Genomic DNA, 20864 nt, shown 5'->3' with positions numbered 1-20864 from the left:
ACTTCTTGGAAATTTGAACAATATGCTTTCCACAAAGCTTTCTGGTGGTCTGGCAGCTCTAAAGGGACTCCCCACTAATACCCTTTCCTCTGGCTCATTCTTTTCATGTGTCATAAAACAGCTTCCTGGTGAATGATTGCCACATAACTGGGTATCAGGGCACAGTGCACATTGTGGGTCTCTAGAAACAGCAACATCCTCTCAGGAGATACTTGTTTTAATACCCCATGAAAATAAAGAGCGTCTACAGATTAACAGCGTAAACGGGACAAGATGCCAGAGCCCTAAAGGCAAGAAAAACCCAAAGTGAAACTCTCACTTGTGAGGTTTAACAGTAAGGAGAAACAAGAGGCAACTTGATTATATACCCTTCCACTGGACTGTTCAATATAGTAAAAGAAAAATGAAGTAGTTTAAAAGTATTTTCTAAGTTCCAGTATGGGATGATGAGAAAGTTCCGGAGATGGATAGTGATCATGGTTACAGAACAATGTGAATGTACTCAACGCCACCAAAAGGTGAATTTTCTATTGTTAAACTCTGCCTGATATTATTACTTAGCAATTACACAGCCATTAAGAGCACTGACCCAATCAGAATCTGACAGCTCTGTAGTTGAGACTTGATCCCAACTGTTACACCTGTGGCCCCTGGAGCACACCACCAAGCCTCAGTCTCCTTGTCTATATCTACACCAGAGGAATGATAAAATACTTTGCTACCCATTATAGGCTGCTGTGAACTTGAAATAATTTATGTAGGAACTTAGCAGAGTTCATGGCACATAGAGATGGCTCAGTAACCCTTGACTCTTATTTTCTTTTTAGATTTTCGTAGCAATAAAGTTCTTTTGCATTTTATACAATGAGGACTAAAAACAAGGCCCCAGCACAAAGGGATTGTTATATAAAACTATGTAACAACTTCCCATAAAATGCATTCCATGTTGTAATAAGTCAAGGGATGTATGAACCCAAGTGTTGATCACTAAGCCAATGGTTAATAAACCTTAAAAGTTTCACTGCCTAAGAGGCAACAATTTCAGAGAAGTCACAAGAACTTGAAATAATTTAACAGGTTAATATATATGTATTTTTATCAAGTACAATATGGTCATACAAAAGCATTTACTACAAATTAAATTCACACATACAAAAAGAGGCTATTTTATTTTTTTTGTCCCTTTTATATCCTATTTTAGGCAAAATGATGAAACCCAGAAAATAACACAACTGCACTAGTTCTAAAAACTCGGAATTTTATATATGAAATATATCCAATCATCTATACCTCCTCTCAAATTCCAAACAATGAGGCTTACTGAATTATACTTAGAATCAACTTAAATAAATCTGTGCACGGTTCAGATGAAACATACATTGTCAATGTTAAAAGTCCAGGTAGAAAAAGTATATAAAATTATTCATAAGTAAAAACATTTCATACAAAAGAAATGTTTGTGTTTTTAAACCCAGACAATATCAAAAGGAAATGCATTAAATTTTAAAACATGTTTTGGACTATTATATAAAATACCAAAAGGTTCAGAGTGTTGAACAACAAAATTTTATGCCGAACAAAGCCAAAAGTAAAAATTATTAAGTGTATTATAAAGCCAAATAAGACATAACTGCACTATATAATTTAGAAACTGGTTTAAGTGCATTTTCTCTGGACAATTCAACTACCACTTGTAAATATGGCAATTAATTGAAATGCAATTATATGCAGATTTGCAAGCCTTTTGGCCATTACATAAATATTAAAAAGTAAATTGCCAATTGAAAAATAAAAGGTTACATACATAACGTAAAAGCACAATGGTCAAAGATGCACTATAAAATTGTGTTTAAAAAAACAATCATACTAAACAAAGAGCTTTCAGGCACTTGCATTCAGAAACGTTTCTTTTATAAATAAGCACATAGTTTCATTTCAAAAAAATAAAGCTGATTCTTCCCAATTGCAGCTATTAGTTGGGAACTGTATCATATATTAGGGATGCATTTAAATGGACCATTTTATGGGGAAAATCAACTAAACTTCAAAAATACAGATAATTCCAGTGAGACACAGAGGTGGCCCTATCAAAACATTCTACCATTCCATACAACCAACACAGGATAACACAATACAATGACAACAAGCGAAATCCACGATTTGGCAATCCTATACACACAAGGGGCCCTGTCAAAAATTTTCACAAAACGAACACAATACCACAAAACAAAACAACTAAAAAAGAACACTACACAAACTGTGGGGTTTCATCTTCAAGGTCTTCAAATTGTTGCATTCGTTTAAGCCTTGGCCTCTGACATGTTGGGTGCACGTCGGACACGTCATGCTCCTGAGAGTTCTCTTTAGGCTTACTTGTCGTCGGCTGCATGGGACAAGCTGGTGCGTTTTCTGAGTCTGGAACTGATTTCAGCATATGCCCCTGAGGAGCGTGAGCTATGCCAGGAGACACTGCTGGGGAGGATGCTGCAGGCTTCTCCTCAACCCCTCTCACGCTAGCAGTGGGAGCACGTGGCTTATAAAAGGTTGTCCAGTGCTGGGGCTGCAGTGTTCTGGGGGCTCTGACAGGAGCGGGAGGGCAGGAGTCAGAGGACTGTCTCTCCAACACCTGTCTTGCTGTTTCAGTGGATGGCTTACTAGGCTGGGTGGCATTGCCTGGATGGTCCCCACCAACCCTGACGCTCGTCATCACTCCTTCTTGGAGTGCATTGGGCACAATCATTGCAGTCTTTGCATTTAGGTCTTTTTGCTCATATTGTTTCTCCCCTGTTTTTTGTAGCGTTTGCTGGTGAAAGCCATCAAATCTGAAACAAATGGGAGGGGTGTCTTTTCTATTAACTCCTTCAAAGGCAGGATTCTTGCAAGACTTGTCTGAATTTACATTTCCCATATTTCTGCCATTTCTCTCATGAGGAGGGCTTGCTAGAAGCAGCAGTCTCTCAACAGGCAAACTTACAGGTCTAATCTTGGTCCTTGGAGTATACCTCTCAACAACACTGTTTGCTTCCCTATTGGGCTTTAGAGAAAATGGCTTGGAGGTTTTACAAACATCTTCCATCTTTTGTGATGCTGATTCAAGCTCTTGATCAACATGCAAACACACTTTGTTGTCTGAAAAAGGAACAGATTTATTTAAAAATCAAACTTCCTGGCTCTTGGTTAACAAGAGGAACATGCTCTCAAAACAACAAAAGTCTTACATATTTTTCCATTATTCTTAGTGATCTATGCAGGAGTTTAAAGGTGGACTCTGAATAAAAATGTTAGAATTTTATATTTAATTAAATCAATATAATAAACAGCTACAAAATCCATTGTTGGTTAGTAAAAAACAAACAAAAAAAATACTTGCTGAAGTACTTTTTATGCACCATGCATTGACAAACAAGCAATTGCTGGGTCAAAGGGTTGTCATGATTTCAACAGGCAGACATTGGTAAATTCACCTCAGAAAAGTTACACCAATTTACAGGCCAGCCAAATACAGGTATGCCCTTGAATCCCAACACTTTTGCCAACTCCCTAAATCTGCTTTTCAGTTACAGTCAACCCACAGCGAGAGCATAGTATATGAAATGCCTTAGATGTCTTTTAATCTGATCAATTAATAAATGGACTATAATATTAACCCTGTCGAATTAAGGTTCAATAGGTTTAAGGAAAAAATGTCATTCACTCCATTTACTGTTTACTCCTAGACTTACTTTCTTTTCTGTCCTATCAAGTCTGAACTCATGGCCCATGTTTTCTCAAACGAGAACCCTGACTTCTCTTAAGCACTTTTCCTTTATGCTGGGTCTTCCCTACAAAAATTTCCTTTCTGGACAATTTCAGTCCTCTGTTCATGCTCCTCTTTTGGGCAGCGATCTATTCTGACAGGTGCCCATCAGAATCACTGTCAGCTGACACCTCATCTGACCTTCCTCCTTAGCTGAGATTGACGACCTCTCTTCCCTGGGCTTCCAAGCAGCACTCCGTTGTTTCCCAGCCCCACATTTACTAGTACAGACCACTTTAAGGGACCTGACTCACTGTGGTGGGGCTGTAGACACCCATCAAAGTATATTCTTAAATTCTGAAGGGAAAGCTCATAGCCTAATGCAGTGGTTCTCAATCTTCCTAATGCCGCAACCCTTTAATATAGTTCCTCATGTTGTGGTGACCCCCAATTGCATTGTTACAAATTGAACATAATCAAAGCATAGTGATTAATCACAAAAACAATATGTAATTATATACGTGTTTTCCAATGGTCTTAGGCGACCCCTGTGAAAGGGTCGTTTGACCCCCAAAGGGGTCGCGACCCACAGGTTGAGAACCGCCGGCCTAATGGATAAAAGCGCACACTCCAAACCCTAGCTGCTGGGGTTAGCTCAGCTCTCTACCACTTCTGCACTGGGCAAGGCAATCTCACTGTCCCTCAGTGTCTTCATTTGTCAAGATACTCATAACTGCATTTATGCTGCTGGGTGACCTGAATTATCTAATCATGAAAAGTGCTTAGAATTTTCTGGTATACAATACGCACTCACAAATTGCATTTATTATTGTAACTATTCTAATTGGGAGTCCTAGGTCATGGGATAGTAAAATAAGTACAAACATAGATTCAAATACGGACTGAATGATTTATTAGGGACATGACCTTTGGTATAATTTCACTCTCTCGCACTTTTAAACTATGGTTGAATGGAGCTAATGTACCTACTTTATAGCACTGTCATGAAGATTAAGTCAGATAAATGAAACCAAACAAAAAGCATAGTGCCTAGCAGAGAGAGGAAGGTACCCAGTCAGGCTATGTTAATGCTATTTGATTATACAACCCAATTTAACACATATGGCTGAATTTTTAAGAGCTGGAATTTAGCTCTAGTGATGTACAGAATTACAGTAATAAATGAAAGCCTTTCCACAAGCTTGATAGTTACCAATCACTGCAAATAAAATTATCCCACAGTGAATAAAATGACTGTAGTCTAGGAAATAAAAAGACATAAACATTTATGTGCTTACTGTGCTAAAGGCAGGTGACAGGTAATACATTTGAAAAAAATTTAGGAGTTTTGGGAGTCTAAATTTTTTAAATTTTAGGAGTCTAGTTGACTCCTTATGAGCAGTTAGATCAATACAATGATCTTTAGTAATAGAGATGCTAATGAACTATCATACTATCAGTACATTTCTGCTATGACTATAATTGATGGCAAAAAAAAATTAAGAGCAAAAAAACCCTCACAAACAAAAAACACCTATGAACTCCAAGATATCCTATCTAATAAAAGAGAAACATGGTAATTAGCGTACGACTGCTACCCTTCCCATTGGCTAATCAGGGCGATATGCAAATTAACTGCCAGCCAAGATGGCAGCCGGCAGCCAGGCAGCTTGAAACTAACATGAGGCTTGCTTGCTTCAGTGACGGAGGAAACCAATGTTCCCCGCCTGCCTTGCCGGCCTCTGAGCCTGCAGTTTGAAACATTGTAACAAATATAGAAGCTTAACAAAACCCCAGAAACCTGCTTTCAGCGAGCTGGGATCTCAGAGATGGAGTTATATATGTTTCGATTATAGAACTTCAGCAGCAGAGGCCTCAGAGCTGGAGCCAGAGCTAAAGCTGGCCCAGAAAAAAGAAAAAAGAAAAAAAGGAGCAGTTGGGAGCTTCAGCCCTCAGCCCCTCACCCAGACTGGCCAGGCACCCCAGTGGGGACCCCCACCCTGATCCAGGACACCCTTCAGGGCAAACCAGCCAGCCCCACCCATGCACCAGGCCTCTATCCTATATAGTAAAAGGGTAATATGCCAACCAGAACCGGGATCAGTGGAGCTGAGAGGCCTCCCGGCACCGGGATCAGCATGACAGGGGGCAGCGCCCAAACCCCCTGATCGCCCTGCGGCTCTGTGTGTGACAGGGGGCGGGGCCACAACCTCCCTATCTGCCCTGCTCTGTTCGTGACAGGGGAAGGCGCCCCAACCTCCTGATCAGCCCTGCTCCTGCTCTGTGCCTGATACGGGGGAGCTCCCCAACCCCCTGATCGCGCTGCGGCTCTGTGTGTGACAGGGTGCGGTGCCCCAACCCCCACCCCCCCCCGACGGGCCCTGCTCTGTGTGTGATGGGGTAGAGCCATAACCTCCCCATCGGCCCTGCCCTGAGTGTGAGAGTGGGGCACCCCAACCCCCTGATCGGCCCTGCTCTGTGGGTGATAGAGGGCGGCGCCCTAACTCCCCCCCCTCCCCCACGGGCCCTGCTCTGTGTGTGATGGGGTAGAGCCATAACCTCCCCATCGGCCCTGCCCTGAGTGTGAGAGTGGAGGCACCCCAACTCCCTGATCGGCCCTGCTCTGTGGGTGATAGAGGGTGGCGCCCTAACCACCTGATCCGCCCTGCTCTGTGTGACACGGGGCAGTGCCCCAACTCCCCTATCGGCCCTACTCTGTGAGTGACAGGGGGGAGCTCCCCAACCCCCCTGATGGGCCCTGCTCTGTACGTGACAGGGGGGAGCTCCCCAACCCCCTGATCGACCCTACTCTGTGCGTGACAGGGTAAGGAGCCCCAACCCCCGTGATGGGCCCTGCTCTGTGCGTGACAGGGGGTGGCGCCGCTACCTCCCCATCGACCCTGCCTTGAGTGTGACAGGGGGCGGTGCCCCACCCCCCAATCGGCCCTACCCTGAGTGTGACTGAGGGTGGCATCGCAACCTCCCAATCCGCCCTGCTCTGTGCATGAGAGGGGGCGGCGCCCCAACTCCCCAATCGGCCCTGCTCTGAGCCCAACCAGGGGCTGCACCTAGGGATTGGGCCTGCCCTCTGCCACCCGGGAGCAGTCCTAAGCCAGCAGGTCGTTATCTCCTGAGGGGTCCCAGACTGCGAGAGGGCACAGGCTGGGCTGAGGGACCCTCCCTTCCTCCCGAGTGCACAAATTTTTGTGCACTGGGCTTCTAGTCTTTTTATAAGAAAGACTATTATGAAGAATGGTATTCACTTAAAAGTGAGTCAAGATACCCATAACTGCATTTATGCTGCTGGCTAGCAAGATCCACTAACTGAAGAAGCTTCATTCTCTGACTTCTCTCACCTCCACTCACCTTGGCTTTTCTTTTAATTCATGGCTTATTGACATAGTTTTAAATCAGTAAACATGTATTTTACATGGCCACTCACCAATGAGACACACATCACATTTTTCTAATGCATTCTGCTTTTGTTCTGATTCCTCAATAGATGCAGATGTTTCAAGAATTTTGTTTTCACTATCTGTAGTACGGATGTCCTGTTAATGGGAGAGAATTTTTAAACGTGATAAAGCAAAACACACCTCACAATAAACAAACCGTTCAAAGATTTATAACAATATAAATACTATAAAGTTCTAACACAATTCCACAAAGGTCAAAACTCACTTCCTTTGAAGAGAAAAACAGTGACTTCATGAAATGTTCTGGGTCTCTTTCTTCTGATGATAAGAGAGGCTTCAGAAGACAGCCTTGGTTTACTTGAGGTGCAACACCACCTGTACTACACACAACTACATCTTGTGGCTGTAGGGATCCATCAAAGATCTTCTGGGAATAAGCAATGAGGAACTCTACCAACCGTGCTTGATTTGAGTATTCAGCAAGAGAAGAGATGGTGATAGGAGCAGTTGTGGGCCTTGGCCTAATAAGACTTGGTCCAAAGATCACCCCCAAGTTTTTGGAATTCATCTTGTTTTCTTCTGCATGATCTACGACCCTGTGGAGTAGAACACATAAAGCTGTGTGAGATTTGCATATTAGACTTCCTCGATAGTAATTAACGTCATGGAAGGTTTGGAAAAAACAGACTGTAGAAGTCTAAGAAAAAAAATTTATTTGATTAAATGCTGACCACACACTAAGTTGGGTTTCATAGAATCAGGATAAAATTTAAGTAAGTAGAAGGAACTACTAGAGTTTTACTAGCAGAAATGAAAGAAAAAAAAATACCCCTAAAAGGTAGGTCCTCAGGCTGGAAACGTAAACATCATGGTCAAATTTGCTCGAACTGTCCACAGCTAGTCTTCAAGCCTAGCTCATTCTACTTCCTAAAGATCTCTCTGCTTTACTGTCACTCCCACTGCTCTGGCCTTACTTCAAGCTCTTATCACCTTCTTTCTCTGATGATGCAAGGAAATCTGAATTATAGTAAAAGGCCACCCCTCCAAACCATTCTCCATATTGCTTCCCGGAAGATCTAATAGGCAAATCTGAGCATGTCAAATTCCTGGCTCAAAATTCTTTAGTGAATACAGAAGGAAGATAGTCAACTCATCTGCCAGGTATGTAAGATTTTCTTTACCAGGCCTCTACCTAGCTCACTCATGCTACTGCTTATTATATCCTAACCTGATCAAATTGTTTATACTTCCCAAATGCAGAATGATTTCGTATGTCTCTGTGTCTGCTACCCTCTGCCAGGAATGCTCTTCTGCACATTCTCTGCCATCAAGCCACTATTTAGTTCCTCAAGTCTGGCTCAGGGCTTCCTTCTCTAATTCATGACCTACCCTCCGCCATCTTCCTCTGCATGCTGTGCATAGCTCCATAACATAAATGCTGCTGCACTGCACTTGTATGCCTCCCAAATTGACAAGCACAACAGGTGGCAAAAACATGTTTTCATTCTTATTTCCCCAACCAGAGCCTGGCACGTAGGAGGCATCTGAGGAAAAGATGTTGGCTGTATGGATACATTCATTATCTCCTTTTCTCTAACACATATTAGAAATGAAATGTTCATTTAAAAAACAATAGCACAGCCCTGGCAGGGTAGCTCAGTTGGTTAGAAAAGCATCACAATACGACGCCAAGGTTGTGGGTTCAATCCCTGGTTAGGACATACTAGTATACAAGAATCAACCAAAGAATGCATAAGTAAGGAGTCACCAATTAATGTTTTTCTCTCTGTCTCTCTCTCTTGCTTTCTCTCTAAAATCAACAAATAAAAAGAAGAATAAATACAATAGCACAACAATGTGAATGTACTTATAGTACTGAACTGTACAGTTAAAATGATTAAGATGGTAAATTTACATTGTCGACTTTACCACATTTTTTTAAAGAACAAAAACAAAAACTCATCAATTATCTATCCACTACTGAATGCTCTTCTTATGCAAAGTTCTTACCGTTTAAGATGTACTATGAGGTAATGAAGACTGTTAAAATTTGATACTGGCAACTGTCTTAGAAGGTCCTTGCTTTTTAGAAGAATTCGGTTGATTTCTATACATGTAGTTGGCCATTTTTTGTCCTCAAGGCTATCCTTTTTTGTCTCTTGTTCTTCATTTACATGTTGGATCTCTTTTGCAAGGTCTATAAATTCCTTGTACAATCGGAATAAAACAAACGGTTCTGGGAGCTAAAGAAGTAAAATTACATTAGAAATACCATTGTTTCCCCCACCCCCATTAATAATTTACTGACTAGCTACTAAATGGGTTAACATGAATAAGACTTAAGTTCTAAATGCTACAGATGTGATCTATAAAGTGAATATGACAATCACCATAAATCATATCTTTATTTAAAATGAGTTAACTGATAATCAATAAAAGTCTAAACTTTACATTCATTACTGCTCCAAAGTTAGCATGCATGTTCTTCAGCTGTTTTACTGAAACAAACCCAGGATGATATACAACACAAGTCAAGTTAATTAGGACAAGCTTATACTCTGAGTTTTACTGGTATGGGGACAAAATTCTATAGGGTCCTTGTGTTTTACTTAAATCAGACTGAAGATTAGCATAAGATAATATGATATTCAAGAGAGAAAATGTCAACATTTTATTTATCTAATTTTTAAATACAACTTGAATTGTCATAATGTCAAAAGGAAAAATTCCTCTGTCCTCAAAGGGTATGCCACCTTGATCTGTCCATGCCATAATTTACTTCAATATTTCCACTGCTCAGTGATGGAAAATACAGTGTACTTCTACTTAGCTGATGTCCCATACTATCTGTGGTGAGGTGGGTACCTGCTTATCCAGTTTCCCCTGCTGGTCCAAGAGAGGGAATGCTTTGAGATCAATTTCTACCACTGCAGGATCTGAAGAAAGTAACTTAACCTCTTGAAATTTTAGATTTCCTACACGGTATATGAGTAAAATAAAGGCTGATCGCTCATACTCTAGATTTGAATATGGTTACCCACCCTAAGATCTTGGTATTCCTGAAACAGAATGAGAGCTAATAGTATTGGACCCCATTAATTTTTTTTTCCTGACTGGAAGAGATAAAGGATGATTAACTGAGATTTATAGTCATTCAAAGGTAATATGTTTTTATGTCTCTGAGAATCTTTTAATGTGATTATAGAGATATCGATAGTTTCCTCCTGGGCTAATGTGACAGGTACAACATTTGTACCTAATTTCTTTTTCTCTGAAACCCCACTGAAATACAGTTAAGCCCACAGAACTGAGGGAACACCAATGAATGGAGCCAAAAACAACATTTTACAAGCTGAAGAGCAGATGAACAAGTGCTAACTTAGCAGGCGTTGAGAAAGCTGCAATTCCAAACTGAGATCCAACATGGTTTACAGGATTCTAAGGAGACTCAGGGACTGTTAGCATGAGGTGCTAATTCTAAAGAAGGGTGGGCTAGCCAAGAAGCATTAGATCTTTAGATCCTCAGATCCTCGTCTCCATCCTATGTAAGAGCAACCTTTTCTCCAGAAGTCTGGAATTCCTTCTCTGGGCAGTACTGTAAAACTGAGGGTTCTCTGGATGGGCAATGCCAAATGCAAGAAACAGGCAAGCAACTATCTAAAAACTAGAGGCCCGGTGCATGAAATTCGTGCACTCATGAGCGGGGGAGGGTCCCTCAGCCCAGCCTGCACCCTCTCGCAGTCCAGGGCCCCTTGGGGGATGTCTGCTTGCCAGCTTAGGCCCAATCCCTGAGAAGCCAGGCTTGCTGCTTCTTAGCGCTGCCTTAGAGGCTGGAGGCTCCTGCCACCGCTGCTGTGCTCACCAGCCATGAGCATGGCTTCTGCATTGAGCGTCTGCCCCTGGTAGTCAGTGGGGCGTCATAGCAACTGGTCATTCCACCATAACGGTCACTAGGCTTTTATGCATAGATAGAAATTTAATGACTGTATGCATGCTGAATGCAGAGATCCTAGAGCCTTCTTATCCTACTTGGCTCCCAAAGCCTGGCACCATACCTCCAGGCAGTAAAAGACCCTTCTCTGGGGTATCACACCAGCACCAGAATAAAGACCTAGAGATGCAGACATCAGGTGTCTCTCAGGAAAGCTCAAAATCTTCAAAGACTTCCTATATTCAAGAGCTTCCAAAGACATTTCAATTCCTACCTCTTTCATTTTAAGCAAACAACCATGGAAGACAAATCAAAATAGGTAAAAAAAAATCAAACCCTAAAACTTGAAGGTCTAAAACTATACTTTTCTAAATGGTAGTAGCCACTAACAACATAAGAGTAGAGCACTGGAAATGTAGCTGGTCCAAACTGACATGTGCTTTTAATGAAAAATACACATCAGATTTTAAAGACTCTAACAACAACAACAACAAAGTAAAATATTTCATTAACAATTTAAAAATATTGATTAGATACAAATATATTCAATGTTAAAATAAAATATTAAAATTAAGTCTACCTTTTTTTTTAATATGGCTACTAGAAAATTTAATATTATATATGGATCTACATTATATTTATATTGGATAGGGCTAGAGACTATGAAGAGAACTCTTTATTTATTTATTAACTTTTTATTTTTTATTTTTTTTGAGAGAGAGAGAGAGAGAGAGAGAAAGAGAGAGACATGAACCATCAACTTGCTGTTCCACCCATCCACACATTCATTGACTGATGCCTGCATATGCTCTCACCAGAGATTGAACCTTCAATCCTGGCACATTAGGACAATGCTCCAACTAACTGAGCTACCCAGTCAAGGCAAGAATGTTTTTTTAAAAAAGTTATGAATATCCTGAAGTGGGTAAGATACTGCATTCATTTAAAAAGAAAGAATCTAATAATAATAATAAAAAAAACAGAGAACCAGAGTTCTTAGAAATTAAAACATGACTTTAGAAATGAAATAGTTTACAGCAGGGCTGAATGAAAAGCTTCGGAAATATCGTAGAAAGTATTAAAAAAAAAAGAATAATAGAAAAAAAGGAACTACAGAAGCAGTACATGTCCAAATATAAGTTCCAGAAAGAAAACAGAGGGGAGAAGTGGGCAATAATATAAAACTCCTAAGAATTAAAGGACAAATAACCAGAATAACATATTTCACAGAGTGCCTGAAACAGATGAAATACACTCTCATCCAGGCATACCATTGTGATATTTTAGAATAGGGAGAAAAAGAAAGCTCTAAAACAGTGGTTCTCAACCTTCTGGCCCTTTAAATACAGTTCCTCATGTTGTGACCCAACCATAAAATTATTTTTGTTGCTACTTCATAACTGTAATGTTGCTACTGTTATGAATCGTAATGTAAATATCTGATATGCAGGATGGTCTTAGGCGACCCCTGTGAAAGGGTTGTTTGACCGCCAAAGGGGTCTGGACTCACAGGTTGAGAACCGCTGCTCTACAAGCTTTCAGAGAGAATAGACCACACACACAAATATTCAGGAATGAGAAGGATCCGAGTCTCCAAACAGAACAAGAAAAATGCCTTCAAAATTCTGAAGAAAATAACTTCCAGCTTAGAATAAATATTATATCCTTCCACATCATCCACACTCTCCAATTCCCATCAAGAAAATAGAATAAAGACAGACAAATAAAGTTTCAAATATTTAATCTTATTGCTCAAGGGATGGGCATGACTAAAACAGAATAGATCAATACAAAGCACAGAAGACAGGTGCAACCTCACAAAAGAGAAGAGGGTGGAGACGAAAGGGTCCAGGATGACAGATAGACAGCAGAACTCTGAAGAGGGACATGTTCAGGACTGTGGTTACTATGCTCTCTGTAACTCTCTTCATTTTCACCAGAGGACAGACGGCTGCTGGGCTTGGCCCAGGTCATTTTTAATACTTGGCTTCTCATGACAATGTGCAGATTGTTCCAGCAGCCCCTCCATGAGCTGCTCCTTGAAGCCACAAGGCCACTTATTTCACCCCACATAAGTGTTTTCTTTGGACCTAATCCTGTAAACTGCAATGAGCACAGAAAGAGGAAATACAAAGTAGGCCACTCCTCAACCATCTTCCTGCTGAATTTCCAGAGAACCCAGCTTATAGGATAGCCCTGGCTGACACCCCAAGTGTGGTGAACTTCTAGGATACACTCATGATGGTGCCCACTGACCTCCCACAACAGCTACATTAAAACACTGTGTCAATGAAGGTAAAGCTGGACTATGACCCAGACACTGTTGTTACTGAATCGACCCTTCTTATAACAATGTAATAGTCTTTCCTTACACAGCTAGATTTATGCTTTCTGCTTAGTTTTCTATAACTTAATGATATACTGTTTAGGAATTCACAACAGGTATTAAAACTTAAGAAAGGAGTTATTAACACGGCTAGGAAAAACCACTGGAGTGGGGTTACAGACTGCAATGGGGAGGGGCACAAAGAACCCTTTTAAAAGGTATAGTAGGTGTTCTATTTCCTTAAGCTAGGTAATGGGAAATGACTGTTTGTTTTTATTACTATTGGTCTGTAAACTGTACATACATTTTATATATACTTTAATGTATATATTAAGAAAGATATTAATATGGTCTATGTCAATGAACATATGTGTAGCAAATGTAGTCATCAAAATACAAATCATATTTTTGCTCTTTTCCAGTTAATGTTAGGTTTTAAGGGTAGACTTTACCTGTCGAAGGTATAATTTCAAGACGTCACAGATGTCATGTGCACTAAATTCTGAAATGTCTACCAACTGCATTCCATTTTCCAAAGCCTGACACAGTTTTTCAGTTTTTATTTTGTTTCCACATACACGATAAATTCCCTTGAGAAGAAAGAGGGAAAATATTGCAAAATTCTGTTTAGAACAAAAGCTAAATGTGGACATTTAAATATCTTTGATGTTCCCACTTCAATTTTTATTAGTACTTCAGAAAAAAAAACTTGTGTTAAATAAGGTAATATTTTCCAAATAAATCTGAATAAAATCAGTTCTTATTAAAAATTAAGAGCACTGTTTTCCTTTAAAGTGTTATCATTAGAATAAATCACACAGGCATTTGTTTAAAAATTTTCATTTCAAGAGTTACAACATACCTGTAGACACAAGGCTCTACTTTCAATCTCTGTGGCACATACTTTGAGTATAAAAGGAATGCCATCTGGTTCCTTTTTTGCAACTTGTGTGAATTCTGCTCCAAATAAATGTATTTTCCCCAAAAGTTTTTGATGACCACAAATGATGACTAAATTTTCCAAACACTTTCGGTGACAAACAAGGAGACACTAAGAAAATAATTTAAAACTGGTTAATTTATCTTAAAACTATTCACAACTGGACAAGCTAAAGGTAGAGTGGTAACACAAAAAAATGAGTCTAAAAGGTATTACTTATGGTGTTTGGAATACATTTAATAGCAAAATGAAATATAAAATTGTAGAAGGTACATGTGGTTCAATTTAATTGCAATCCTAATCAGTAAAATTAATTTCTAAAAGTATAAAACAAAAAGCATTAAGGGGCTAATGTAATTCCAGAAAGATCTTACCTCTTCACATTCAACACCTTGGAATACTACAATGCTTTCACAATCCCTACATTTCGTGGGGGATCTCAACTTGCGAAACTTGTGAGTGAGAGCTGCCTTTGACATCAATGTTTTCTTATATGTTCCAAGTGAATTGGGTCCTTGCAATAGAAACAGATTATTATATAAAAATCGTAAGGTGACTTTTTTTCATAAGACAAAATATTTTGAAAAATTTGCAATCATTCAAAGGTTACAAAAAGCTATTAGTTTGAGTCTATAAAATAAAGGGTCTAATTTAGAAATCTCTTACGAGGCACACATTTATCAAACATTTTAACGATGAGTAAAAATCACCACCAAACCAGTAAGGTACTTCTAAAATAGTACAGCATAATGTTTGCAGAATCAGAAAGTTAACACTGTTATTAATATGCTCTTTATTAAGCTGGGAAGGGTTTTATATAGGTGGCATTTACATAGGGTTTTTATAAAATGCCCCTTTTATAAAAACTTCAAAGAAAACTAGCTGTATGAGGTAACTGTGTCATATTCCCATTACAGATAAAGCTATTCTTAAATCATCATAAAATTATTGCTAATACTAGCTAGTAATATATGAATATCCTGCTAGAGGTCAAATGTTCTATACTGTTTTAGGAAATGATGCCAAAACAGGTATCTGGAGGTTTCAAATATATAAAATTAATTTATATGAGTCTAATTCAAGTCATTAAGGTAAGACTTATTTTTTTTTTGGAAAAAAAAAAAGACTTTTCTTTTATATCCTTCAACATCCACAACTTTCCGTGTCCTCAAAAAGTATACTTATTTACCTTTCCTGCTTAACTCCTTGCTCTATTTCTACTGAAGTGGCTTTTTCAGAATTTCTCATGCATGGCAATACTTTTAACAGTTAAAGCACTATATTAGGTTTATGAAAGGTCAAAATATCTAGCCTATTTTAGCACCATGCTAATACATTCCAGATTGAATAGTTTTGCTTTTTGTATTTGTAACATTAATATATTATCAACCCATACTTGCACATAATTTGTTGGGATATATTTGATATATTTAAGTCTTTATAATGCCTTTTGTTTAATACACAGCAAAGTACAGTAGGTCCTCGGGTTACGTCAGAGATCCGTTCCTATGGCGCAATGTAACACGATTTTCGCCGTAAGTCGGAACCCACCTACATAACCACCTATGTGACTCACATGGAGCACATACACAGCGAAATAAAGTGAAACAGTAAAAAAAAATAATTTAAAAGAAAGATAACAATTTCTGACCTTTACTTGTGGTAAATAAATAAAAAACATAAAGCATATATGTACATACGTTGAAATGATGGAACTTTTTTTTTAATAAATAAATGGGAGATGGCGACGTAACCACGAAACGACGTACGTCGAGTCCGACATGACCCAAGGACCGTCTGTAATTCTTTACATTATAGTACTGTCCTAATATCATGCAGTGCTACTGATTCAATTGGTTTAGTGAGAGCTTGATTCAGTGATATTCAGAGTGTCAATACCAGCTTCTGAAGGGGAAGGTGGCTCTCTTTCGTCTAGGTCATCTGCAGAAGACATGGTTCCACTGGATGGAGTTCGTGGAAGTTTTCGGTGAAAATCTCCTAAAAGGAATTATGAATACAATTACCTGGCCATGCACTGTAGAATTTTACAAATGAGTAATGACAACATCCTTTTTGTTGTTGTTCCACTTAACTGGTTGCTTCTTGTATGTGCCCTGATCGGAGATCAAACCTGCAACCCTGGTTTATCAGGACAACACTCTAACCAACTGAGCTACCTGGCCAAGGCAAAATGACAATATCTTTTGAATAACACAGTCATAATATTTATTAGCTACAATGTAAAAAATGTGTTCCATTCTCAGACTTTGGATACAGGGAATTCTAATACTTATTCAAAAGAAAGTTGAACCAAAGAAAATTGAACCGAAACTGACATTTTCAGGTAAATGTAAAATTGAGAATCATTCATCCCAATGAGACCTTAATTATCAATTTCTGATAGTAAGTGTTAAACATTGTTCGCTCTACAAGACAGGAAGTATTTTCTGTTCACGTCATATCTAATACCTGACAGAGTAGTGGCACAATAGCAAAGTTGTCATTAAATGCTTATTGAGTTAAGCGCTAAATAAATGTATACAATGTAACCTAAAGTTTGTAAAATACATAAAAATCTTTAAATTCAGCAATATAGACACAGCCAGTTAGCCTGGAGGTCAAATCACCCCTGGTATTGCTGACAATCAAGGCTTAACTACAACAAGACTGCGCACAAAGACCACTAGGGGGTGCACCAAGAAAAGATAAAAAAATGCGGAGACAAAGAAACAGGACGCAAATGTCAGAAATGGAAGATATAGAGCTCAAAACCACACTTTTAAGGTCTCTCAAGAACTGTCTAGAAGCTGCCGATAAACTTAGTAAGGCCCTCGAAAAGACTGGTGAGACCGCCGATAAATGTAGTGAGATCCTCAAGAAATCTAATGAGACCCTCGATGTTGTGATAAAGAACCAACTAGAAATTAAGCATACACTGACTGAAATAAAGAATATTATACAGACACCCAACAGCAGACCAGAGGAGCGCAAGAATCAAGTCAAAGATTCGAAACGCGAAGAAGCAAAAAACACCCAACTGGAAAAGCAAAATGAAAAAAGAATCCAAAAATACGAAGATAGTGTAAGGAGCCTCTGGGACAGCTTCAAACGTACCAACATCAGAATTATAGGGGTGCCAGAAGATGAGAGAGAGCAAGATATTGAAAACCTATTTGAAGAAATAATGACAGAAAACTTCCCCCACCTGGTGAAAGAAATAGACTTACAAGTCCAGGAAGCACAGAGAACCCCAAACAAAAGGAATCCAAAGAGGACCACACCAAGACACATCATCATTAAAATGCCAAGAGCAAAAGACAAAGAGAGAATCCTAAAAGCAGCAAGAGAAAGAGAAACCCAGTTACCTACAAGGGAATACCCATACGACTGTCAGCTGATTTCTCAACAGAAACTTTGCAGGCCAGGAGGGAGTAGCAAGAAATATTCAAAGTGATGAATACCAAGAACCTACAACCAAGATTACTTTATCCAGCAAAGCTATCATTCAGAACTGAAGGTCAGATAAAGAGCTTCACAGATAAGGAAAAGCTAAAGGAGTTCATCACCACCAAACCAGTATTATATGAAATGCTGAAAGGTATCCTTTAAGAAGAGGAAGAAGAAGAAAAAGGTAAAGATACAAATTATGAACAACAAATACACATCTATCAACAAGTGAATCTAAGAATCAAGTGAATAAATAATCTGGTGATCATAATAGAATCAGGGACATAGAAAAAAAAATCAGCAATATAATAGTAATGTCATATTTATGTGAACCGTGTAACAAGAGACTAGGAATCAGGAACAATGATTCCTGACAGGGAACTGAGATCCCAAGATGCAAGTTCTGTCCGCAAAGGACACAGTTATGTGTATGAAAGCAGGTTCAGAAGCAGTCTAACTAGGCAATGGTGTTTATTTTTATTTGCTCCCTGCTATTAAAACAGGATTATAGTTAAGAATTAACTTAATTCACGGCCTTAACTATCTAAGGTTCAGAGTTAGAAAGGGCTTTATAAATTATTTAAAACAACAATACCTTCCCCAAAAGATTCCTCTGCATAATATGCTTAAAAGGTAGTCACCTAGTTTTTGCTTTGAATGTGTCCCTAATGATTGAGAAATCATGAGGTTGCATATTCCATTGTTAGAACTATTCTAATTGTAAAATGGCTCTCTTATATTACTGAGCAGAAATCTGCCTCTCTATAAGCCCTAGTCTTAGGCCATATTTCTCCCTAAAGGAGCACACAAAAGCACTCTACACCTTTCCATTTCCAATATCTAAGGATAGCTGCCATGTCCCCAAGTTTCCTCTTTCCTAGGCTAGGCATACTCAGGTCTTCACCCATTTACCTTGTGACCAAGTTTCCATAATTTTGTCTAATTTACATGAAATCTCATAGGATCCCAAATAATTTAGGGTTTTCTCTAAAACAGGTCTTAATTTCTGGGGATTGCTGAGGAACCACACTGTTTTTATAAAGCTAATTACAAATATTCGGTTAAATATTTAGGCTCATATCTCCAGAGTATCCCTCTGAACACAGCTAGTTTTAAAGGAAATAAAGCAAGCCTACAAATAACAGGGCTGCATGGAAATTATTTCTAATTTAAATTCAAAGATTTATTTACATGAATAAAATTTCTATAATATGCAGAACACTAAAAAATAATGCCTTGGACTCTGTGATTAAATCCTATAACATTATCTAATGCAGTGCTAAGATCCTAAAGGAAGGTAGGCTGCCAGGAAGAACAGAACTGGAACAGTCTCTGGTAGAGGAGTGGAGAAGAAAAAATGCCAAAGTAAAAATCTCCTGGGTTCAAGTGCTACCTTCTCCTGCTGGTTGTAGTATCACTTATAGCATGTTATCCTCTTTGAAGCCACAATAGGAGCTTTCAGACACTTTCTCTGCCTTTCTAAGGAGCATGAAATTATCAAAGTACTATAAAGTACATTTATAAAAAATTAATAAGAATAGCAATCACAGGCATAAGAATTAGTGTTAACTATAATGTCCATTACAGCAATTAACTATAAAACAATCCAAAAGATAGATAATAGTTATGTTCACAGAATAGAGTACTATCCAAAGTAGAGTACAAATTAAAGATGGGTACTTACACCGATATGGACATTAAAAAAAGACACATGGAAGTAAAAAAAGAACAGCATGATTCCATCTGTGTATCATTCTGAAGAGAGGAAGGCTCAACTAGATACACATACTAAAACATTTGATGCTTTATTCTGGTGGAACAGGGCAATGTTATCAAGGAGGTGTACATAGGTACCTAATTTACTGATAATGTTCTATTTTATTATTTTTCTTTTAACTGCATACACACACACCTCTCTATAATTCATTATAAAAATAAGTAGTTGTAAAATATTTCTCAAAAGGAGTATTTTAATCTTTTACTGAGTTTTCACTGCTAGAGTTAAATACTCATATACCTGGACTTATAGATTCTGAATCCAAAGATCTAGACTCACTGCTTCCTCCAGTGCTCTCAGAGTCGCTGAACATCCCAAATGTCCACGACCTTATAAAAGAAGGACCTTTAAGAAAAGAATATTTAAAGTTAAACTTGGCTGCAGATAGTTCATAAGGCAAAATACTAACATATAAAATGAGATAAATCGAGTTTCTTTAATCATAATCAATAATAAATTTTAAAGCAAGCACAGTGTTTAAAACTGTGAATAAGGCTTCATAAAGTTATAATTCAAGGCCTGATTTTTAAATTCTAGGGTTGCAACCCATTTAATAATCACATTTAAACAATTTGATATTTCATAAACTTAGTGCTGTGTTTAATGTGAATACCTACCTGTGATATCTGCACTGTTGGAGCACCTGTCCTCGTCAATCTTACTAGAACTGTCAGGAAGGCGCACAACGTCCTCTAAAGAGTCAGCAGGTCCATATCCAGAAGAGTGGGAACTATTTGTTAATTGCTTAATTACATTCCTAAGAAAAACCCAAATAAAATTCATCACTGAGGATGACTAATAATAAGCCTAGTTTATTTTGTTTTCAGAAAAATGTTAATTTAATGAATGTAGAATAATTTAACTAAATATTAAGAACAAATCATATTATATGGTTCAACTTCCTAAAGAAGGTATGAGTAAAACTTAATCATTTATACTTATTATAACTGAAATATAGCAAAGAGTAGTAAAAGCAAAGTCAATTCATGTCATGGTTCAACTTTTCTAGTATAACCTCTGTGGAAAATGAAGGTTAAATCTGCATACTATTCATTCAAAATAGGTATAACCATGACTTGTCATTCTCAAAAGATTCCTAAATCTTAAAGATCTGAACTCTGGGTCAAATAGAAAGCTTTTTTACTCTTAAATGAGTTACATCTTAAGTAATATTTAAAAATTCAGAAAAAAGTAAAGTCAATTCTGCCAATACTACTTTAATAAGATACCACTTTACACCAGAATAGGAACTTAGCAATAAATATTTTATCTCTTGAAAAAAATTTAGCTG

General features: G+C 38.4%; 1 protein-coding gene across 1 annotated transcript in view; it reads right to left on the bottom strand.

The window, feature by feature from the left end:
• Positions 1–831: 831 nt before the first annotated feature.
• ARHGAP29 (Rho GTPase activating protein 29) overlaps positions 832–20864 on the bottom strand; it is a 73424-nt gene continuing 53391 nt past the window's right edge. The window contains exons 14-23 of the mRNA XM_081087741.1: positions 20191–20330; positions 19814–19918; positions 16249–16347; positions 14724–14863; positions 14272–14460; positions 13862–13999; positions 9163–9395; positions 7418–7748; positions 7179–7287; positions 832–3129 (exon numbers count right to left, since the gene is read on the bottom strand). Of these exons, the coding sequence (XP_080943867.1) occupies positions 2249–3129; positions 7179–7287; positions 7418–7748; positions 9163–9395; positions 13862–13999; positions 14272–14460; positions 14724–14863; positions 16249–16347; positions 19814–19918; positions 20191–20330 (2365 nt within the window). The 3' untranslated portion in view covers positions 832–2248. The remainder of the gene's footprint in view (positions 3130–7178; positions 7288–7417; positions 7749–9162; positions 9396–13861; positions 14000–14271; positions 14461–14723; positions 14864–16248; positions 16348–19813; positions 19919–20190; positions 20331–20864) is intronic.

The sequence above is a fragment of the Myotis nattereri genome (assembly GCF_964212035.1).
Source record: "Myotis nattereri genome assembly, chromosome: 3".
NCBI lineage: Eukaryota > Metazoa > Chordata > Mammalia > Chiroptera > Vespertilionidae > Myotis > Myotis nattereri.
The sequence above is the reverse complement of the archived record's forward strand: the minus strand, read 5'-3'. Positions and strand labels throughout refer to the sequence as shown.